Here is a 25225-nt window from a genome sequence, read left to right as displayed (position 1 = left end):
GGCATTTCTTTTAATATGCTTTTAATTTTACTTCTAAAGCCATTCAATGTAGAGGTGAGGCGAGGTAGAGATCTAAGGTATCAACAGGCCAACGAAACCATAGGCCTACATATTTCCCTCCGTAATGTAGTGGATTAGAAAGTCGCATTTAAGTTGTACTTGAGTACAGCATTTGAGTAATTATACTTAGTTTCTTTCCGTTGGACCAATGCGTTACCAAAAAACGCATTAACGGCCTTGCGCCCTCTTATTTAGCTGACCTGCCAACCAAACAGGTTTGACACTTCAAGGATATGACCGCGGCTTGCGTGGCACAACGTGACTCACAGTCCATACCATTGTCTGTTCCTTTATCTTGTTTGTGCTTAACTATCTGTGAAGCATTCACAATCTTGAATGTAATTTCACTATAATCATAAACAAAACAATGTTAAATCGTCAACCAATGATAAGTATTTTGACAATATTGTTGCCCTCAGTTACAAAGTTGGCAAGGCTCGTCACTTCAGGGAGAACAGCTGGTCTATAGATGTTTCTAACATCCGGGCAAACCCCCTTCACTTGAATTAGCACTTCACAGAAACGTGGTTAAGGTCTTCAGTAGGGATGGGACAACATAGGATTTTATTGCAGATTTAAAAAAAAACAACAACAAAAACACTCACAATGAATTGTGGTGAATTTTCATTATCGGGATTATTGTAAAAGAAAAAATAGAAAAATAGAGCCTGATTTAAAAAAGGGGGATAAAAAATATTTATATTTCCTGATTTATTAAAATCTTATCAAAGAAGGACGTCCACATTAATAAAGTATGTTAGCAAGTCAAGGTATACGGTATGTATACAAATGCTGCTTTTGCTTTTTAATGATTCGAACAGTGAATATAGAGGCCTTGCAGGAACAGTGTTTTCATGCAGTTCATCTTTACGCTGTCTGTAAACTTTAGCTTCTATCTAAAATAAATTGTTTTAGTATGATATCAGTTTGATATCCTGGATATATCCTTCAAATGCATTAGATGCGTCTGCTAGCATAATGTTTATTCAAGGAATGTATCTAGTGACAGTGTGGGCTCCATGGCAGATCAGGCAGCTTTACGGAGAAGAGATAAGATAAGATTTCTTTTAATTAAAGTTAGAAATCACAGTATTCCCACATCTGGATTACAGCCTAAACTCACTGAAATTTCTGAAGACATATTAAGTATGTCTCAAGCTTAAAATGTAACATTTCATATTACACATTATTTACAAATATTTTATCACCACAATTAAGATGTTGTTTTCCATGACCCAAATTGTGCTACTTAATAATGGACCCAGCCATGAAGCTACGGTAAACAGCTAAAATAGCGTTTGTTTCCCTGTCGTCATCATGTCAGTCATGTAGGTTACGAGCATTGTGAGTCCTCAAGGAAGTAATGCGTTTAGAAGCTGAACCCGAGCAGAGACAAAGAGGGTTAAATATGCAATGACATGGCAAAATCCATGTGTGGTTTCCAACACACACACCCTTAAACCCATATTCCCAGCCCCACCCTCTAGAAGCATCATCCATGATGTCAGAAGTTCTGACTCTTCCCAACCCCTTCATATAAATAGTGACAATGTTTGAATAGGTGTCAGAACTCTACCTGGGAACCTGCAAAGAACAAACGGACATCAAGCAGTCCACCTGAAAGCCGCATCTGACACTAAAACTACACCAGCTCTTCATTTCAACAAACTGCACAGCTTTTTGCTTCTGAATCCAACTCCAAGCATCTTTGGAACAGGTGACAATCATCCACAGGTAGGCTTAAACACCATTTTTGATATCTTTTGGTATTGATATCTATGACTTGTGGAGGAATACACGGTGTTTCATGAATAGCTTTCACTTCAAATTTAGGTTTCATTTGCAAATTCAGTTATTTAAATTATCGGAAATAATTATTAACTAATTACCTTCACCTATGATATATTAATAGTTCCAAATTGGATAAAATTGGATTTTGTTTTTCATTATTAAGGGTGCCATCATTAACGATCTTCTTTAGTAACATCTATGAGACTAACTTTTCGAAATTTCTGAGGTTGGCGGACCAGCACCCCTTTTTTTGGGAACGCATTGGTCCCACGGAAAGAAACTAAGTCTAATTACTCAAATGCTGTACTCAAGTACAACTTAAATGCGACTTTCTAATCCACTACATTACAGAGGGAAATATGTACTATTGGAGCCAGCTACAACATTTAAATGCACCAGACGTGTTACTTTTGATTTACTTCTTTATTTATTTATTTATGGATCAAAAACACATAAAACGGAAATCCAAAAGGATAACATGCAAAAGTATAACACTTATTTCCAGCATGGTCCTTGATTTCCAGCATGGTCCTTGATTTCCAGCATGGTCTGCATCAATAATAATTTAATATTACAATATATAATAATATAACAACTAAAGAACACATTTGCATAGTTTGCTGCATACTTTTAAACAATATAAATATACTTCTAGATTATATAGACGTACACTTTTACAAGAATAATATTATGAACTTTAACTTGTAACAGTGTTTTTTTTAATTGTGCTACCTTCATCCACCTGTGGTATTAATCAATGACACTTGCTCCTCGTCCTCCTCGCTCGCCTTATAATCAGCATAACCAAGTGCAAACATGTGATATGAGCCCACAGAGTGAAAGAGCATTTCTGCTTTGCGTACAAAAATGAGAGCCCTCGAGCGCAGGGCTGTGAAGAGCGTGAGCTCAACCCTCCCTGTACGCGTTCTACTCTGTCAACACTCGCTGGCTTGTCTGGTTGACTTGGAGGCGGGGATGGAATAAACAGTGGCTGATGTCTTCGCTCCATAATGATTATCGTGCACTCGCAATGAATCTTATGACCACGTGAAATAGGCCATCTTCACAGCAGCCATGTTGACATATAATTGCATGATAAAGACAGACAGATGAAATAAATGATGGTGCTGTTCTATTTAGCGCAATTCCATTGAGCACAATGACAAGGCCATGGCTCACCTAAATGGAACAGGGCCATAATTATTGGTATGAATTACACTTGTGTTTACTTGACATGTCAAAATGGCAGATCATAACTCGCACCATCGCAACAAGTCTCAAGTCCTGTCCAAAGAGCATCAAAATACCACTGTATGTTTGTAAAAGTATTGCAAATTACTTATTACTTAATCACTTATATATTGTGTTTGTTGGGTGTTTAACCGTTATTGATCTGTCTGAACTCACCCGATACAATCCCTGACTGACACAACTACCCGAATGATGAAATTTCCATTTACATTATTTAACGGAATAATCTTACCCACTCCAGGCATGGACAATAAACTGGTCCTCACCGTCCTATTTGTGACGCTGTCCTGGATATCTGTGGGCACCTACGCCCAGACAAACACCACCAACACAACAACAACAACAACAGGAAGCAACATGACAACTACAATGTCCACACCAGGAAACATGACAACTACAATGTCCACACCAGGAAACATGACAACTACAATGTCCACACCTGGAAACATGACAACTACAATGTCCACAACTGGAAACATGACAACTACAATGTCCACACCAGGAAACATGACAACTACAATTTCCACACCTGGAAACATGACAACTACAATGTCCACACCAGGAAACATGACAACTACAATGTCCACACCTGGAAACATGACAACTACAATGTCCACACCTGGAAACATGACAACTACAATGTCCACACCAGGAAACATGACAACTACAATGTCCACACCTGGAAACATGACAACTACAATGTCCACACCTGGAAACATGACAACTACAACTCCAACAACAACAACAATTGTCGTGGTTGTTGTGGAACCACTTCAGGTGAGTGATGCCAAAAACTAGCGCATAGTGAAATAGAATAGAACAAAATCCACATGTATTGATGGTGAACAATATCAGAGGGCACAATTCCTACCTGCTTAAAAGTTTCCAATCTCCCTTGCAGACAACCGTTTCTAGGACACAATGTGGGACCCAAAAGCTCTGTGGAGCCGAGCCCGCTGGCTGTGACCCCGCATCCCCAGGCTCATGTTTCTTTATTTCTACCGAGCAAATAAACGGCAACAACTTCATGTTTGAGCTCTCAGGAGATTCAGACGGCTACATTGCTGCCACCGTGTCAACTGACAACACACTGGTATGTCAAGTTCTGTCACTCACAAAGTACCATTAAGACTTACCCAGGGCCATTCACATAGTGTGTTTGAAGTTGTCTGTGTAAACAGGGTATTAACCATTTCTGGTTTTGCACCACAGGGAGGTAATGACCCAACCTACGTCTGTGCAAATGACAATGGTGTGGTCCGATTCTTTAGCACTCGCCTCAACAACGGCGTGCTGACTGTGACTGAGGTGAGTTCAACTCAGGGTTATGGTGGTACTTAAAAAAAGAATAAAAACTCAATGAGTATCAAATAGTCTTAGATAGCTGGCTGTTGTGTATGATGCAGCTGCTACTAACACTGTACTACACAAATGTGTGTAAAGAATATTGATATGAATAGCACTAGACAAAGCTGTGGTCTGATTATGAAGCTAATTTGCATGTCTATAGTTTACTTATGTTTTAAATTGTGTTTGTTCTACATGTCAAATAGTATTTTCATATAAATAGACTACTGAAATAAATACCATCTTCATGGTCATGTGGGTTTTGCTCTGCAGCTGAACGTGAACTCTGTGAGGGGCCGTGTTATTGGAAGGAGAATCCAGTGTACATTTGCCGCCACTGTACCAGACCCAAGTACCCGGGCATCAGCTGCCTCGCTCTCAATCACCACTGGAACTTTCAACAGTAGTAAGTCAACAGATTGGACACACAAACACAAACACACAGTCAATCTTCCGATGTGCTTAAGAATATCAATTAACGTTATGTCTTCTGCTTGCACTCTCAGCTTCTGGCTCTCTGGGAAGCCCCACCGCCCAATTACAGGGCAGTGTTGTAGACCTTGGAAATACTAACGCCACCATCGCCAACCAGATTTCCACCACCACCACCCCCACCACCACTGTCCCTTCTACCACTGACCACGCCATTAGACTACAGCAATCTCTGACACAAGGTAAGCCAGGGTTTTTATCGTAAGAGAGCAACGTTTTCCAAAAAGTGTGTTTGAACAATACTTAATAAATCTTTTTTTTTTTGTTCTCCTATCGTCCCCTATAGCTCTGCTGATCACTGTCGTTCTGCTGGGTCTGTCTATTCTGTGAGGAAACTGAAACCCCCATGAGCCAAAACAAGAAAACTCTAATTACCTGTTTGTATATGTGTTCTACTGAACAGAAACATCTCACAATAAGTTTACTATAAACAGTGCAACCAATATTAATAGGATCATGCAAGATTTAGCATCAACTTACTGCAGGTGAAAGTAGGAGTGGTGGAGGGTGATCACTCTTCTACAGCATTTGTGAAGGCTCTGAAAGAAACAAGTTAAAATTTAGTTTAGTTAGTTTTTACATTTAATGTGGAATGCAGCTTTGTTTGTTTTGTACCCATAGGACGGCTGGATTTCTGTCCTTTAATGACTCTTTCCTTGGTGAAAAGCAATCTTTGAATGAGCGAGAACGTGATGCAAATTAGAAGCACTATAAGAATTAGAACCACTAAGAGCAATCAAACATTAAATACAAATCAATTGAATCACTACCTTGCTTTCACCAGTAGATATCATGATCTACACAAATTTGGGGTTTGGGGGGTCTGGTTATCTTTTAAACTGACATTTCTTCTGTCATGTAAACACCTCATGACTTTATAATTCCACAATAACCACTGGACTCATTAAATTATTTTTTATTGTTGAACTGTGATGTCAGGAATAGATATCTTGCTAAATTTCAACAATGCATATATAACAAATCCAGATGAGATGTAATGCTTTTGTTAACCTGGTATTATTATTTCATGTGCCCTCATGAAGGACCTTAAATATTTTCGTGTGTATGTCACTACACAAGACAAGCAGAGAAACTTTCCCTTCTTCTGTCACTCAAAATGATCCTAGAAAATGGCAGAAATGTGTTTGTCTTGTGTTTTTATTATTATTATGACTTTATTCTCTCTGCGTGAATGTACATATGGATAATTCAACTATACTTTTACAATGACGCCTTCATCGGCTGACATGTTTATGTGCAAGCACACATGAAAATGAGCAGTTGCTGCTCATAAAGAATGTTATATGATACCAAATAATTGGTGAAACTGTTTTTTGCACATTGCATTATGTAATTCATACTTCATTACATATTTTTTTTAAATAAATATTTTATGCAAAATGTCTGACTGTCTCAATGCAATTAGATATTGTCGACAGGTGCAGAACCTGAACTGTACACGACATGAAATAGTATAATGAATACATCAATGTCACTGGCTAATCAAAACAACGTAGCTAGCTTACTTATTGTTAATTTACTTCAGCTAGCTCAGTTGCCCAGGCAACTAGCTAGCTATCTAGCTAGCAGGTCGAGTTTAGGTCCGTCGTCTAGAGTAAAGCTGCGCTAAATATGCTCTAAAAATAATTTTAAACGAGTGTTTACACGTTGAAGGTTACACATCACACACGGCTAGCTAACCCGTTGCTATGCTAGCCAGGACGTTGCGTAGTTAGTTATTTCACGTTACTTTACTTATGTTTAGATGTGCGACTTCTGCGTACTTGACAGCTATTGTTTTATTACAAACCAAACAAATATAATCCGATAACACTTACCCGCTGTTTCAGATATTTCCCTAAATGTCTACCGACTGAAGAATACGTTATATTCCGTGGAGCGGATGACGTTTACGGTTTCGCTACTTTTTCCGGCAACAACAAAGATGGTCGCCGGAAGTGACGCGGCGTCTTGCTCATCTTGGTGAGTCAAATCACAAAAAACAATTCTCATCAACAGGTTTGTCTTCGTATCGATTATTTTTTCTATTAGTTTTCTATTTGTGGATATAAAAATGTAGCAGCAAAAGGCATTCGGCCTACTAGTGAATAAGTCTGTGAGCAACTCTTCTATTTGTTTTTATTAGTTATTTTAGGATTATCTTTTTTTTTTTTTTTAAGAAGGCTTGGTGGTTATTAATTATCAAAAATGTACGTGTCTTTCAAATTACTCTTGGCCCAAAACACTGTGACGTAAATCAAACCAATCAGTGTATCTTTTTAATAAGACTCCATGTTCCAAATGCATTTCCTAACACAAGTCAAACTGGTTCCTATTCAATTGCATCACTGTCCTTAAAACAAACTATAGGGTTCATAGTCAGTTAATACTTGCAGGGCAGAACAGCATTTGCAAATTGCAATTCTCTGGACATTACTCGACGATATCCATACAAAACAAGTAGTTACTACTATATTAACACTCTTTATTTCAAATTTGGCTCTTTTTTAAATGATGGGAGGGTAATAATCAAACAGTATCTTGTAACATATCAATGATCAGAAGGCAACACTCAAGAAATATAATATAAATATAATTTTGTTAGAATTATGCAAATATCAGGAAAAGTAGGTATTATAGGCTGAGGCTATATATGGTTTAAATAAGGTATTGTCAGGCAGTAAAAAAAAACAATATAAATATATATTTATATTAAAATGGGACAAAAAAAGGTTATGAACAGAGAGGAGAGAGTTGTTTGCACTGAGCAGATTTCTATCTCGCTTTGCCGTCCTTCATGCAAACATCACTGTCTGCAAATTTACATGTTCTCGTGGAGCAGAACAAAATCCTTCAGCAGGCTGCAGTGTGATTGTTAACGATCAGAGGAAACACTCAAAAGAAGCTGAAGTAAGTCTCCATACTGGTTTGATTGTTGTAACCTTGATTCTGGGATTCCCTCCAAAGACATGAATGTGAGTCAGTGCATCTGGATCCTCAATGGTAAGTCACAGCATCTTATACATACTTTTGCATTATTATTAATTGCATTTCTTAATCAATTTATAATGGTAGTTTGCTTTTTGCAGTTGAATTAAAGCCTTGTACATTATTATTACCAATAGGGGGCAAGCAAAAACCCCAAAACATCTAAACAAGGTGACAGATCCAGAGCCACCTCCAAATTCCCAGCTCTTAAAATTGCAGCAGATGCGAAGTGCATAGCCATTTACATGTATGTAAAGATATTCTGGGTTTTATTCTAAAAAGAGGCTAAAAAGCTCAGCAGAGCTGCAAGGCAATAATTGGAATTTGCGTTAACTATATATATATATTTAGCACCATTTTGAATTCCAGCAGGTTTTAGGGCAAACCAGCTGATTTTAGACCCAACTCAGCCATGTTTCCCTTTGTTATAATTTACTTACGCCTCATTTACATATCAGTATTTCACCGACATGCCAGCAGTGATGTTGGGCCTCACCAAAGACAAAATTAAGATGCCTCTTCTGTCATTTAAATTGTGTTTGAACTGATTAGTTCAAGATATAACTAGCATGTACTGTATGTGAAAAAATGCACACATCTAACCTTGTTGTCATATCACTTAAAAGGCATTTCTCTCCTGCTGACATCTGGAGCACTGGCAGGTAAACTTGTTTTATAGAGAAGGAATTGCGTTATGAAACTCAGTCTTGTGATTTGTCTCAGCACATAGCCATGCGGTGAATCAAGCGCAAGTTTGATGAAGCGCAGAAATCGACGGGTAAAACCAAAAGGCGTGGTGTGTTGTAACTGCTACGTCATTGGAAAGTGTGTGTAGCTTCTAAAAATATACTTTCTTTGCCCACTATACTTTGTCACTTCACCGGAAAGATGATTTGATGATTTCAAACAATGACAAAGGCATTTCTTTTAATATGCTTTTAATTTTACTTCTAAAGCCATTCAATGTAGAGGTGAGGCGAGGTAGAGATCTAAGGTATCAACAGGCCAACGAAACCATAGGCCTACATATTTCCCTCTGTAATGTAGTGGATTAGAAAGTCGCATTTAAGTTGTACTTGAGTACAGCATTTGAGTAATTAGACTTAGTTTCTTTCCGTGGGACCAATGCGTTACCAAAAAACGCATTAACGGCCTTGCGCCCTCTTATTTAGCTGACCTGCCAACCAAACAGGTTTGACACTTCAAGGATATGACCGCGGCTTGCGTGGCACAACGTGACTCACAGTCCATACCATTGTCTGTTCCTTTATCTTGTTTGTGCTTAACTATCTGTGAAGCATTCACAATCTTGAATGTAATTTCACTATAATCCTAAACAAAGCAATGTTAAATCGTCAACCAATGATAAGTATTTTGACAATATTGTTGCCCTCAGTTACAAAGTTGGCAAGGCTCGTCACTTCAGGGAGAACAGCTGGTCTATAGATGTTTCTAACATCCGGGCAAACCCCCTTCACTTGAATTAGCACTTCACAGAAACGTGGTTAAGGTCTTCAGTAGGGATGGGACAACATAGGATTTTATTGCAGATTTAAAAAAAAACAACAACAAAAACACTCACAATGAATTGTGGTGAATTTTCATTATCGGGATTATTGTAAAAGAAAAAATAGAAAAATAGAGCCTGATTTAAAAAAGGGGGATAAAAAATATTTATATTTCCTGATTTATTAAAATCTTATCAAAGAAGGACGTCCACATTAATAAAGTATGTTAGCAAGTCAAGGTATACGGTATGTATACAAATGCTGCTTTTGCTTTTTAATGATTCGAACAGTGAATATAGAGGCCTTGCAGGAACAGTGTTTTCATGCAGTTCATCTTTACGCTGTCTGTAAACTTTAGCTTCTATCTAAAATAAATTGTTTTAGTATGATATCAGTTTGATATCCTGGATATATCCTTCAAATGCATTAGATGCGTCTGCTAGCATAATGTTTATTCAAGGAATGTATCTAGTGACAGTGTGGGCTCCATGGCAGATCAGGCAGCTTTACGGAGAAGAGATAAGATAAGATTTCTTTTAATTAAAGTTAGAAATCACAGTATTCCCACATCTGGATTACAGCCTAAACTCACTGAAATTTCTGAAGACATATTAAGTATGTCTCAAGCTTAAAATGTAACATTTCATATTACACATTATTTACAAATATTTTATCACCACAATTAAGATGTTGTTTTCCATGACCCAAATTGTGCTACTTAATAATGGACCCAGCCATGAAGCTACGGTAAACAGCTAAAATAGCGTTTGTTTCCCTGTCGTCATCATGTCAGTCATGTAGGTTAAGAGCATTGTGAGTCCTCAAGGAAGTAATGCGTTTAGAAGCTGAACCCGAGCAGAGACAAAGAGGGTTAAATATGCAATGACATGGCAAAATCCATGTGTGGTTTCCAACACACACACCCTTAAACCCATATTCCCAGCCCCACCCTCTAGAAGCATCATCCATGATGTCAGAAGTTCTGACTCTTCCCAACCCCTTCATATAAATAGTGACAATGTTTGAATAGGTGTCAGAACTCTACCTGGGAACCTGCAAAGAACAAACGGACATCAAGCAGTCCACCTGAAAGCCGCATCTGACACTAAAACTACACCAGCTCTTCATTTCAACAAACTGCACAGCTTTTTGCTTCTGAATCCAACTCCAAGCATCTTTGGAACAGGTGACAATCATCCACAGGTAGGCTTAAACACCATTTTTGATATCTTTTGGTATTGATATCTATGACTTGTGGAGGAATACACGGTGTTTCATGAATAGCTTTCACTTCAAATTTAGGTTTCATTTGCAAATTCAGTTATTTAAATTATCGGAAATAATTATTAACTAATTACCTTCACCTATGATATATTAATAGTTCCAAATTGGATAAAATTGGATTTTGTTTTTCATTATTAAGGGTGCCATCATTAACGATCTTCTTTAGTAACATCTATGAGACTAACTTTTCGAAATTTCTGAGGTTGGCGGACCAGCACCCCTTTTTTTGGGAACGCATTGGTCCCACGGAAAGAAACTAAGTCTAATTACTCAAATGCTGTACTCAAGTACAACTTAAATGCGACTTTCTAATCCACTACATTACAGAGGGAAATATGTACTATTGGAGCCAGCTACAACATTTAAATGCACCAGACGTGTTACTTTTGATTTACTTCTTTATTTATTTATTTATGGATCAAAAACACATAAAACGGAAATCCAAAAGGATAACATGCAAAAGTATAACACTTATTTCCAGCATGGTCCTTGATTTCCAGCATGGTCCTTGATTTCCAGCATGGTCTGCATCAATAATAATTTAATATTACAATATATAATAATATAACAACTAAAGAACACATTTGCATAGTTTGCTGCATACTTTTAAACAATATAAATATACTTCTAGATTATATAGACGTACACTTTTACAAGAATAATATTATGAACTTTAACTTGTAACAGTGTTTTTTTTAATTGTGCTACCTTCATCCACCTGTGGTATTAATCAATGACACTTGCTCCTCGTCCTCCTCGCTCGCCTTATAATCAGCATAACCAAGTGCAAACATGTGATATGAGCCCACAGAGTGAAAGAGCATTTCTGCTTTGCGTACAAAAATGAGAGCCCTCGAGCGCAGGGCTGTGAAGAGCGTGAGCTCAACCCTCCCTGTACGCGTTCTACTCTGTCAACACTCGCTGGCTTGTCTGGTTGACTTGGAGGCGGGGATGGAATAAACAGTGGCTGATGTCTTCGCTCCATAATGATTATCGTGCACTCGCAATGAATCTTATGACCACGTGAAATAGGCCATCTTCACAGCAGCCATGTTGACATATAATTGCATGATAAAGACAGACAGATGAAATAAATGATGGTGCTGTTCTATTTAGCGCAATTCCATTGAGCACAATGACAAGGCCATGGCTCACCTAAATGGAACAGGGCCATAATTATTGGTATGAATTACACTTGTGTTTACTTGACATGTCAAAATGGCAGATCATAACTCGCACCATCACAACAAGTCTCAAGTCCTGTCCAAAGAGCATCAAAATACCACTGTATGTTTGTAAAAGTATTGCAAATTACTTATTACTTAATCACTTATATATTGTGTTTGTTGGGTGTTTAACCGTTATTGATCTGTCTGAACTCACCCGATACAATCCCTGACTGACACAACTACCCGAATGATGAAATTTCCATTTACATTATTTAACGGAATAATCTTACCCACTCCAGGCATGGACAATAAACTGGTCCTCACCGTCCTATTTGTGACGCTGTCCTGGATATCTGTGGGCACCTACGCCCAGACAAACACCACCAACACAACAACAACAACAACAGGAAGCAACATGACAACTACAATGTCCACACCAGGAAACATGACAACTACAATGTCCTCACCAGGAAACATGACAACTACAATTTCCACACCTGGAAACATGACAACTACAATGTCCACACCAGGAAACATGACAACTACAATGTCCTCACCAGGAAACATGACAACTACAATTTCCACACCTGGAAACATGACAACTACAATGTCCACACCAGGAAACATGACAACTACAATTTCCACACCTGGAAACATGACAACTACAATGTCCACACCAGGAAACATGACAACTACAATGTCCACACCTGGAAACATGACAACTACAATGTCCACACCTGGAAACATGACAACTACAATGTCCACACCAGGAAACATGACAACTACAATGTCCACACCTGGAAACATGACAACTACAATGTCCACACCTGGAAACATGACAACTACAATGTCCACACCAGGAAACATGACAACTACAATGTCCACACCAGGAAACATGACAACTACAATGTCCACACCTGGAAACATGACAACTACAATGTCCACACCAGGAAACATGACAACTACAATGTCCACACCTGGAAACATGACAACTACAATGTCCACATCTGGAAACATGACAACTACAATGTCCACACCTGGAAACATGACAACTACAATGTCCACACCTGGAAACATGACAACTACAATGTCCACACCAGGAAACATGACAACTACAATGTCCACACCTGGAAACATGACAACTACAATGTCCACACCTGGAAACATGACAACTACAATGTCCACACCTGGAAACATGACAACTACAATGTCCACACCAGGAAACATGACAACTACAATGTCCACACCTGGAAACATGACAACTACAATGTCCACACCTGGAAACATGACAACTACAATGTCCACACCAGGAAACATGACAACTACAATGTCCACACCAGGAAACATGACAACTACAATGTCCACACCTGGAAACATGACAACTACAATGTCCACACCAGGAAACATGACAACTACAATGTCCACACCTGGAAACATGACAACTACAATGTCCACACCTGGAAACATGACAACTACAATGTCCACATCTGGAAACATGACAACTACAATGTCCACACCTGGAAACATGACAACTACAATGTCCACACCTGGAAACATGACAACTACAATGTCCACATCTGGAAACATGACAACTACAATGTCCACACCTGGAAACATGACAACTACAATGTCCACACCTGGAAACATGACAACTACAATGTCCACACCTGGAAACATGACAACTACAATGTCCACACCTGGAAACATGACAACTACAATGTCCACATCTGGAAACATGACAACTACAATGTCCACACCTGGAAACATGACAACTACAATGTCCACACCAGGAAACATGACAGCTACAGTGTCCACACTAGGAAACATGACAACTACAATGTCCACACCAGGAAACATGACAACTACAATGTCCACACCGGGAAACATGACAACTACTATGTCCACACCGGGAAACATGACAACTACAATGTCCACACCCGGAAACATGACAACTACAATGTCCACACCTGGAAACATGACAACTACAATGTCCACACCTGGAAACATGACAACTACAATGTCCACACCTGGAAACATGACAGCTACAACTCCAACAACAACAACCACGACAACTACAGCTCCCCCACTGATTGCTAACACCACAGTGGAACCACTTCAGGTGAGTGATGTCAAAAACTAGCGCATAGTGAAATAGAATAGAACAAAATCCACATGTATTGATGATGAACAATCAGAGGGCACAATTCTGACCTGCTTAAAAGTTTCCAATCTCCCTTGCAGACAACCGTTTCTAGGACACAATGTGGTACCCAACAGCTCTGTGGAGCCGAGCCAGCTGACTGCGACCCCGAATCCTCAGGCTCATGTTTCTTTATTGCTGCCGAGCGAATAAACGGCAACAACTTCATGTTTGAGGTCTCAGGAGATTCAGACGGCTACCTTGCTGCCACCGTGTCATCTGGTACAATGGTATGTCAAGTTCTGTCACTCACAAAGTACCATTAAGACTTACCCAGGGCCATTCACATAGTGTGTTTGAAGTTGTCTGTGTAAACAGGGTATTAACCATTTCTGGTTTTGCACCACAGGGAGGTAATGACCCAACCTACGTCTGTGCAAATGACAATGGTGTGGTCCGATTCTTTAGCACTCGCCTCAACAACGGCGTGCTGACTGTGACTGAGGTGAGTTCAACTCAGGGTTATGGTGGTACTTAAAAAAAGAACAAAAACTCAATGAGTATCAAATAGTCTTAGATAGCTGGCTGTTGTGTATGATGCAGCTGCTACTAACACTGTACTACACAAATGTGTGTAAAGAATATTGATATGAACAGCACTAGACAAAGCTGTGGTCTGATTATGAAGCTAATTTGCATGTCTATAGTTTACTTATGTTTTAAATTGTTTTTGTTTTTGTTCTACATGTCAAATACTGAACAGATGCAATTTGAATGGTTCAATCTTTAAGTACAAATAGCTAAACGTGCAGCACGAGCAACGTCAAGGCAAACATTGATTTAAACCATCACCATCTGCGTGGGATAAAACTATTTTCATAATAATAGACTACTGAAAATGAACTATCTTCACGGTCATGTGGGTTTTGCTCTGCAGCTGAACGTGAACTCTGTGAAGGGCAGAGTTAATGGCAGGAGAATCCAGTGTACATTTGCCGCCACTGTACCAGACCAAACTACCAGGGCATCAGGTGTTTCGCTGTCAGTCTCTACTGGAAATTTCAACAGTAGTAAGTCCACAGATTGGAAACACACACACACACACACACACACACACATTTTAAATATTTATTTATGCCCACATATAAAGAAGTACAAGGGTTCTTGCACAAGGGACATAAACACTGCCAGTGCAGTTGACAATGGAAGACGGTCAGACACAAAACGCCTGGGCAGCTGAACGCAGTTACATACAAAATGACCTACAGGTCAGATAGAAAACAGACATTTAAGGATACAAAAAACAACGTCTCCTCCAGATTGAACGGCTACCAATAATAACTGAGACTGAGCAGTACCTGGCCAACTGTTTAGCTCTTCTTTAAGGGAGGCCGGCCATCTGAAGGCCCCTCACAACCAACTTATGCGCATGCCCCAGACTACCAAATATAAAGACTAGAAGTTTACACCTGTAGCCTAGCTGAGAGATGGTCTGCTTCAGCTGCTGATATTTCAGCACTTTGGTCAGAAAGGCCTCCTCTAGGCTGTAATCAAAGGTACAGCCGACCTCCAGAATGAGCACCTCTCTATGATTTTCATTAACAACAACAACATCAGGAGTATTAGCTGTTACATGAGAGAACATTGAGACATCATTACACAGGCTGAACATACTCGGCTTCACAGTAGAATGTTTATACAGCATGATGGAAGACCTGAAGATAGAAGAGATATCTGCTGATATCAAATCTACAATCTAAAAATGTATCCCCACTGCCACTCATCATGAAGCTGGAGGCAGTTAGAGTAATTGCATTGTCCAAGGTACAACATCTTCTTTCTAATGTACATGTTCCACGAAAATCACTATGTGATTTGACGGATAAAACTGTATATTTTGTAAGACAATGGACTGGCCTAAATACACATACAACACGCAATATCATATTTCATAGTAAGAGTGAGGGTGGTCTGGGTGTTCCTAATTTTGAATGGACATATATTGCTACGAGACTTTCCCATCTGTTGAATATGTTGAACAATGATGATAAATATGTCAGAGAGCTTGCCCGAGCTTCTCTGTTCCTGGACCTAAGAAGACGCAAGGTCCCTCTGGCTCGTGGGTCGGAGCCTAACTTCCTGGGATTCAAGAGGAAATCCAGTGGAAAGCTGGACAGCCGCTCTCCTGGCTTCGGTGTGTGGTCAGACTGGCCTGACCTGAACGATCTGTGTTGCTGGGCTGATGTTACCCTGGAGTGGACGGGGTCTGACTCTGAGACCGTGGAGGTCTCAGAGGAGGTTATATCCGACCCCAACATCTCTGTAAAAGCAACTGTGAATGTATGTGGGACAAAACATCTACTCCCACTGAGAAATGCTCGAGGTCACCTCTTGGGGGCGCAACAACGGAGGCAGCGGCAGCAATGGACTGAGCTGAGACTTCAAGGGAAGATTGCATGTCTCCCAGCTGCAGACCACTCTGTCTCACACGCTGTGTTCAGAAATGCTGCCCTGGATGAGAACATTGTTACATTTGCTATAAAAGCGAGACTGCAGGTTTTACCAACTAAACTGAACCTGTCCATCTGGTTTCCAGGAAGTCATGCTCCTTACTGTATACACCATGGCAGTGAACAAATAGCTGAAACCATGTCTCACATCTTAAATGGTTGCCATGTTTACAGAGGGCTCTACATATGTAGGCATGACAGAATTGTAGATTTGATATCAGCAGATATCTCTTCTATCTTCAGGTCTTCCATCATGCTGTATAAACATTCTACTGTGAAGCCGAGTATGTTCAGCCTGTGTAATGATGTCTCAATGTTCTCTCATGTAACAGCTAATACTCCTGATGTTGTTGTTGTTAATGAAAATCATAGAGAGGTGCTCATTCTGGAGGTCGGCTGTACCTTTGATTACAGCCTAGAGGAGGCCTTTCTGACCAAAGTGCTGAAATATCAGCAGCTGAAGCAGACCATCTCTCAGCTAGGCTACAGGTGTAAACTTCTAGTCTTTATATTTGGTAGTCTGGGGCATGCGCATAAGTTGGTTGTGAGGGGCCTTCAGATGGCCGGCCTCCCTAAAAGAAGAGCTAAACAGTTGGCCAGGTACTGCTCAGTCTCAGTTATTATTGGTAGCCGTTCAATCTGGAGGAGACGTTGTTTTTTGTATCCTTAAATGTCTGTTTTCTATCTGACCTGTAGGTCATTTTGTATGTAACTGCGTTCAGCTGCCCAGGCGTTTTGTGTCTGACCGTCTTCCATTGTCAACTGCACTGGCAGTGTTTATGTCCCTTGTGCAAGAACCCTTGTACTTCTTTATATGTGGGCATAAATAACACACACACACACACACATACACACACACACACACACAGAGTCAATCTTCCGATGTGCAAAAGAATATCGATAAACGTTATGTCTTCTGCTTGCACTCTCAGCTTCTGGCTCTCTGGGAAGCCCCACCGCCCAATTACAGAGCACTGTTGCAGACCTGGGTAATCCTAACGCCACCGTCGTCAACCAGATTTCAAACACCACCACCAACATGACAACTACAACTCCAACAACAACAACCACGACAACTACAGCTCCCCCACTGATTGCTAACACCACAGTGGAAGCCCTTCAGGTGAGTGATGCCAAAAAACTAGCACATAGTGGAATAGAATAGAACAAAATCCACATGTATTGATGGTGAACAATATCAGAGGGCACAATTCCAACCTGCTTAAAAGTTTCCAATCTCCCTTGCAGACAACCGTTTCTAGGACACAATGTGGGACCCAAAAGCTCTGTGGAGCCGAGCCAACTGACTGCGACCCCGCATCCACAGACTCATGTTTCTTTATTTCTACCGAGCAAATAAACGGCAACAACTTCATGTTTGAGCTCTCAGGAGATTCAGACGGCTACATTGCTGCCACCGTGTCAACTGACAACACACTGGTATGTCAAGTTCTGTCACTCACAAAGTACCATTAAGACTTACCCAGGGCCATTCACATAGTGTGTTTGAAGTTGTCTGTGTAAACAGGGTATTTACCATTTCTGGTTTTGCACCACAGGGAGGTAATGACCCAACCTACGTCTGTGCAAATGACAATGGTGTGGTCCGATTCTTTAGCACTCGCCTCAACAACGGCATGCTGACTGTGACTGACGTGAGTTCAACTCAGGGTTATGGTGGTACTTAAAAAAAGAACAAAAACTCAATGAGTATCAAATAGTCTTAGATAGCTGGCTGTTGTGTATGATGCAGCTGCTACTAACACTGTACTACACAAATGTGTGTAAAGAATATTGATATGAACAGCACTAGACAAAGCTGTGGTCTGATTATGAAGCTAATTTGCATGTCTATAGTTTACTTATGTTTTAAATTGTGTTTGTTCTACATGTCAAATAGTATTTTCATATAAATAGACTACTGAAATGAATACCATCTTCATGGTCATGTGGGTTTTGCTCTGCAGCTGAACGTGAACTCTGTGAAGGGCAGTGTTAATGGAAGGAGAATCCAGTGTACATTTGCCGCCACTGTACCAAACCCAAGTACCCGGGCATCAGCTGCCTCGCTCTCAATCACCACTGGAACTTTCAACAGTAGTAAGTCAACAGATTGGAGACACACACACAGTCAATCTTCCGATGTGCTTAAGAATATCAATTAATGTTATGTCTTCTGCTTGCACTCTCAGCTTCTAGCTCTCTGGGAAGCCCCACCGCCCAATTCCAGAGCCGTGTTGTAGACCTTGGAAATACTAACGCCGCCATCGCCAACCAGATTTCCACCACCACCACCACCCCCACCACCACTGTCCCTTCTACCACTGACCACGCCATTAGACTACAGCAATCTCTGACACAAGGTAAGCCAGGGTTTTTATCGTAAGAGAGCAACGTTTTCCAAAAAGTGTGTTGGAACAATACTTAATAAATCTTTTTTTTTTTGTTCTCCTATCGTCCCCTATAGCTCTGCTGATCACTGTCGTTCTGCTGGGTCTGTCTATTCTGTGAGGAAACTGAAACCCCCATGAGCCAAAACAAGAAAACCCTAATTACCTGTTTGTATATGTGTTCTACTGAATAGAAACATCTCACAATAAGTTTACTATAAACAGTGCAACCAATATTAATAGGATCATGCAAGATTTAGCATCAACTTACTGCAGGTGAAAGTAGGAGTGGTGGAGGGTGATCACTCTTCTACAGCATTTGTGAAGGCTCTGAAAGAAACAAGTTAAAATTTAGTTTAGTTAGTTTTTACATGTAATGTGGAATGCAGCTTTGTTTGTTTTGTACCCATCGGACGGCTGGATTTCTGTCCTTTAATGACTCTATTTCCTTGGTGAAAAGCAATCTTTGCATGAGTGAGAATGTGGTGCAAATTAGAAGCACTATAAGAATTAGAACCACTAAGAGCAATCAAACATCAAATACAAATCAATTGAATCACTACCTTGCTTTCACCAGTAGATATCATGATCTACACAAATTTGGGGTTTGGGGGGTCTGGTTACCTTTTAAACCTACATTTCTTCTGTCATGTAAACACCTCATGACTTTATAATTCCACAATAGCCACTGGACTCATTAAATTATTTCTTATTGTTAAACTGTGATGTCAGGAATAGATATCTTGCTAAATTTCAACAATGCATATATAACAAATCCAGATGAGATGTAATGCTTTTGTTAACCTGGTATTATTATTTCATGTGCCCTCATGAAGGACCTTAAATATTTTGGTGTGTATGTCACTACACAAGACAAGCAGAGAAACTTTCCCTTCTTCTGTCACTCAAAATGATCCTAGAAAATGGCAGAAATGTGTTTGTCTTGTGTTTTTATTATTATTATGACTTTATTCTCTCTGCGTGAATGTACATATGGATAATTCAACTATACTTTTACAATGACGCCTTCATCGGCTGACATGTTTATGTGCAAGCACACATGAAAATGAGCAGTTGCTGCTCATAAAGAATGTTATATGATACCAAATAATTGGTGAAACTGTTTTTTGCACATTGCATTATGTAATTCATACTTCATTACATATTTTTTTTAAATAAATATTTTATGCAAAATGTCTGACTGTCTCAATGCAATTAGATATTGTCGACAGGTGCAAAACCTGAACTGTACACGACATGAAATAGTATAATGAATACATCAATGTCACTGGCTAATCAAAACTACGTAGCTAGCATACTTATTGTTAATTTACTTCAGCTAGCTCAGTTGCCCAGGCAACTAGCTAGCTATCTAGCTAGCAGGTCGAGTTTAGGTCCGTCGTCTAGAGTAAAGCTGCGCTAAATATGCTCTAAAAATAATTTTAAACGAGTGTTTACACGTTGAAGGTTACACATCACACACGGCTAGCTAACCCGTTGCTATGCTAGCCAAGACGTTGCTAGTTAGTTATTTCACGTTACTTTACTTATGTTTAGATGTGCGACTTCTGCGTACTTTACAGCTATTGTTTTATTACAAACCAAACAAATATAATCCGATAACACTTACCCGCTGTTTCAGATATTTCCCTAAATGTCTACCGACTGAAGAATACGTTATATTCCGTGGAGCGGATGACGTTTCCGGTTTCGCTACTTTTTCCGGCAACAACAAAGATGGTCGCCAGAAGTGACACGGCGTCTTGCTCATCTTGGTGAGTCAAATCACAAAAAACTATTCTCATCAACAGGTTTGTCTTCGTATCGATTATTTTTTCTATTAGTTTTCTATTTGTGGATATAAAAATGTTGAAATTACTTGAAAGTGAAATTTACATTAGGCTGTCTTCATAATGAGCAGCAAAAGGCATTCAGCCTACTAGTGAATAAGTCTGTGAGCAACTCTTCTATTTGTTTTTATTAGTTATTTTAGGATTATCTTTTTTTTTTTTTTCAATCAGTGTACCTTTTTAATAAGACTCTGTTAAAGGTAGATGCAACCTTATGGTGTGAGAGAGTTGACACAGCACTCAGAGGACACGGAGGTTCAGTAGAGAAGAGGGATACTTTTTATTTTCTCCCAAAAAGGCCAAAATGGCAATTCTTTCAAAAAAGAAGTAAACATTTCAAACAAAACAAAACTGACATGATAGTCAAAAAACAACAACATATACCTAAGTTTTGTCACTTGAGGTTGAGATTCCCATGTGCAGAGAACCGAGCCTGGACAGTCACCTGTTTTCCACCAGCCCTCTTGTCTCCATGAACACCTGGCCTTAAATAGGCCCTGCACTGATTACCCTAATTGGTAGAAACCAAGCTGCCCGTTTGACAGGGGTGCTTCAGCACAACTACACGAGGCAGTGAAATTACCCCTCTGTATATTTATATATATTAATCTGTAAAGACTTGTAATCAGTCTAAAACTCATGGACAAATCAGATTTGATTTAATGCTAATCAATGACAGAGTCAAATCAACCCCAGCAGCCTAAACAATATTTACTTTTACTTTATTTCAAACGTTCGGATCCCTATAAAAATAACAATACATGCGAAATGAAAACAAAGTGTAGCGTGGTTATTTGCTACATATGAAATAGCAAATGGAATGAAAAATACAGCAACATAAGCATAAACACAGAGTCTTTTAATGAAGGTAGCGCATTGCTGCCGTGACGGGCTGCTCGTCCCGTCACACACCCCCCTCCTTATGGGAGAGCGTCCCTGTCCGGACGCGAAAGAAAGTCAGCTACTACATTGTCCTTGCCCGCGTTGTAGCTTACAGTGAACTTGTAAGGCTGCAAAGACAAGTGCCACTGTGTTATTCTTGAGTTAAAGTCCCGCATACGGTGTAGCCACTGCAAGGCCCTGTGATCCGTCTCTAGGACAAACTCCTTGCCGACCAGGTAGTATTTTAATGTGTCCAGGGCCCACTTGATGGCCAGACACTCTTTCTCAATAGTGGAGTATCGAGTCTCGCGGGGAAAAAGTTTTCGACTGACATACTGTACTGGTCTCTTGTCCTCCCCCTCACCCTGCAACAACACAGCCCCAAGACCTAATCCAGAGGCATCAGTCTGGACGGTAAAAGGCAAGGAGAAGTCTGGACTCTGTAGCACAGGCTCGTGGCACATGCTCTCCTTGAGGTCCTGGAAGGCTTGTTCACACTCTGAGGACCAGACCACCTTGTTAGGGCTGGTTTTGCGTGTGAGATCGGTCAAGGGTGCAGCTCGGCTGGAAAAGTCTGGAATGAAACGTCGATACCATCCAATGAGCCCCCGAAATGATCTCACCCCCTTCTTAGTAGAGGGTGGCTGGCAGCAGCGGATGGCGTCCACTTTATTGACCTGGGGTTGGATTGTGCCACCTCCCAGTACATAACCAAGGTAGCACACCTGTGACCTAGCGAGCTGGCACTTGCTAGCGTTGACCACCAGACCTGCCCGGCGGATACGCTGAAAGACGTCATCAAGATGTCGAAGGTGTTCCTCCCACGAAGAACTGTAAATCACAACATCGTCAATATATGCTGCAGTGTAGTCCTCAGCGCCCCTCAGCACCTGATCCATCAGGCGTTGGAAGGTCGCTGCAGCCCCGTGTAGTCCAAAGGGCATGACCCGGAACTGGAACAGGCCGGATGGAGCTCTGAAAGCAGTCAGCTCCCGTGCTTGTTGAGACAGTGGGACCTGCCAGTACCCCTTACCCAAATCTAAAGTGCTGAGGCACTTTGCCTTTCCGAGACGCTCCACCAACTCGTCCACACGGGGCATGGGGTAGGGGTCAAATGCAGAGATGTTGTTCAGCTTGGAAAAGTTGATACAGAAGCGGAGTCCTCCGTCCTTCTTAGGCACCAGGACCACGGGACTGCACCACTCACTCTGCGACGGCTCGATCACCCCCATCTCCAGCATAGCCTGGACCTCCTGTTTCAGCACAGGGATCAGTCGTGCTGGAACCCTGGTAGCCGTCTGCCGGATGGGGCCTGGGGAGGTCAATCTGATGTTGTGGGTGGTGAGGTTGGTCCTGCCCGGCTCATCCCTGAAGAGGCCCCTGGGGATGATATGCAGCAGGTCCTCCTGCTGCTCAGGTGTCAGGTGGGTAGTGGTTGGGTAGGTGGATTCCCCACCAGCAGTGGGAAAATACTGCTCAGTCGGTTCTTCCTCCTGCTCCACTGTTCGTGCCCACAGCTGGTCCTGGATGGAGGTTGGTCGGTCATTCCACAGCTTTAACAAATTGACATGGAAGATTTGCTTTGGGCGGCGTCTTCCTGGCATAGCAATTTCGTAGGTCACCTCTCCAACCCTGCGAAGCACCTCGAACGGACCTTGCCACTTTGCCAGCAGACTGCTCTCAGAAGACGGTAACAACAGCAGCACCTTTTCTCCGGATACGAAGATGCGACTGCGAGCAGTTCGGCCGTACCATGTCTTCTGCCGTATTTGTGCCTGTGCCAGGTGTTCGTTGGCCATGGAGCTCAGCTGGTCCAGCTTCTCCCTCATCCGCAGGACATAGCTCGCGATGTTGGATAGCTGGCGTGGAGCGTCCCCCTCCCAGCTCTCGCGAAGGATGTCAAGCGGGCCTCTCACCTCCCGCCCGAACAACAGCTCGAAAGGGGAGAACCCGGTGGATGCCTGCGGAACTTCTCTGTAGGCAAACAGAAGATAGGGGAGCCACTGGTCCCAGTCGGCCCCCGAGTCAGACACAAACTTCCTCAACATGGCTTTCAAAGTCTGGTTGAACCTTTCAACCAGTCCGTCGGTCTGCGGGTGGTACGGTGTGGTTTTAATGCCCTGTATCCCTAACAGACACTGCATGAAAAGTCGGATTTTCGTCCCTGTAAACGCCCGAAAATCTCCCTAATTTTCGGGAGTTAACGACAATTTACAGGCTGCGAACGCCGCGTTCGTCTATGCCGAAAATTGTCGGAAACGAACCACAGCGAAGGCTCTAATTAGCATATGAATAGCGGCGAAACCCCGCCTGGCCAGAGATGGCTTGAATATCCTCACTCAGGATTGGATGAAACCACTAGTTTTAAACAAGTATAATCGCTCGTGATTGGTTGGCAGATCTGGTCATTATAAATGTAAAGCCAACCCACGTTGGTAGATCTGTCACTATTGGTCAACCTGATGAGTCATTATAAATGTAAACCCCACCCCCGTTGGCAGATGTGTTACTATTGGTCACACTGGGTCTTTTAAACAAGAATAATCACTAGTGATTGGTTAGCAGATCTATCACTATATATATATATATATATATATATATATATATATATATATATATATATACATACATATATACATATATATATATATACATACATACACACATATATATATATATACATATGTTTATATATATATATATATATGTATATTTATACATACACACATTTATTTTTATCTATTTATATATTTATAAATATAAATATGAATGAATTAATTGAGGAAAGGAAAAATTGCCAGGAGGAAGTATTCAAAGAAAGAGCTTTATTGACAACACAACACACAACTGTACAAATTTGCCCACACAACAAACAAATGAACTGGCGACGTTCTGTCCGAATTTGGTCAATTTTACAGCCGCCTGCGGTGCGTGGCCCTGTACTTGGGAGTCTTCTCTAATCGCGACTGTAGAGTCGCACAGAGCTCGGTGAGCTCCTGGCTACGAGAGGATGGAGGTCGCACAATCCATCCAGACACCCCGCCAACGACGCCGTCCTCCTCATCAGACATCATGTCTGTGGTGGCGCACTTCCAACGGTCCGCCTCATCGCCAGCAAGCACACTCCGTCTCGCTTCCAGCAGCTGTAAAACAATCAATAAAGACAATCAGTACTGCGCGATGCACTGCGCATGGACACAAAACATCTATTAATGCACCTGAAAAATAGGTTTAGGTAGGTTTGGTCACATTGACCAAAAACGGATCTAATAAGTCTTACCCTCTTTCTCCTGGAACGACTCCGAGCTGACGTCTTCACAGCTTCCGCCTGCGATGCGAGATCAGGCTGTGTGTGTCTGAAGCTCCTGCGTACCGTTTCATAGAATGTCTTACAGGCAGCTGGAAAACAATTAAATGAGTGGTATGAATACAGTTAAGATCGGTATCTACTGTTAACGCATCTATTTCCTTATACAGCAGAATGAAAGCATATTCTTTAAATCGTACCCTTGCTCCGGTTCGTAGCGCCTACAATTCGTCTCCGAGTTGTGAAGACGGCGTAC

At 41.0% G+C, this 25225-nt stretch overlaps 1 protein-coding gene across 4 annotated transcripts in view; it reads left to right on the top strand.

Annotated features, from left to right (window-relative positions):
* LOC311008713 (uncharacterized protein) overlaps nucleotides 1-20128 on the top strand; it is a 42603-nt gene extending 22475 nt beyond the window's left edge. For 3 of the 4 annotated variants that reach the window (XM_084002540.1, XM_084002539.1, XM_084002542.1), the window contains 10 exons: nucleotides 13955-14009; nucleotides 14132-14320; nucleotides 14440-14535; nucleotides 14968-15100; nucleotides 17473-17663; nucleotides 17789-17980; nucleotides 18100-18195; nucleotides 18508-18640; nucleotides 18733-18903; nucleotides 19008-20128. In XM_084002540.1, the coding sequence (XP_083858666.1) occupies nucleotides 13955-14009; nucleotides 14132-14320; nucleotides 14440-14535; nucleotides 14968-15100; nucleotides 17473-17663; nucleotides 17789-17980; nucleotides 18100-18195; nucleotides 18508-18640; nucleotides 18733-18903; nucleotides 19008-19051 (1300 nt within the window). In that variant the 3' untranslated portion in view covers nucleotides 19052-20128. Of the gene's footprint in view, nucleotides 1-1641; nucleotides 1795-3343; nucleotides 3880-4003; nucleotides 4196-4314; nucleotides 4411-4722; nucleotides 4856-4955; nucleotides 5124-5227; nucleotides 6347-13954; nucleotides 14010-14131; nucleotides 14321-14439; nucleotides 14536-14967; nucleotides 15101-17472; nucleotides 17664-17788; nucleotides 17981-18099; nucleotides 18196-18507; nucleotides 18641-18732; nucleotides 18904-19007 lie in introns of those variants that run through there. The other variant, XM_084002541.1, reaches the window with a different exon arrangement.
* The last annotated feature ends 5097 nt before the right edge of the window (nucleotides 20129-25225 follow it).

The sequence above is a fragment of the Eutrigla gurnardus genome, assembly GCF_963514095.1.
Source record: "Eutrigla gurnardus genome assembly, chromosome: 23".
NCBI lineage: Eukaryota > Metazoa > Chordata > Actinopteri > Perciformes > Triglidae > Eutrigla > Eutrigla gurnardus.
The sequence above is the reverse complement of the archived record's forward strand: the minus strand, read 5'-3'. Positions and strand labels throughout refer to the sequence as shown.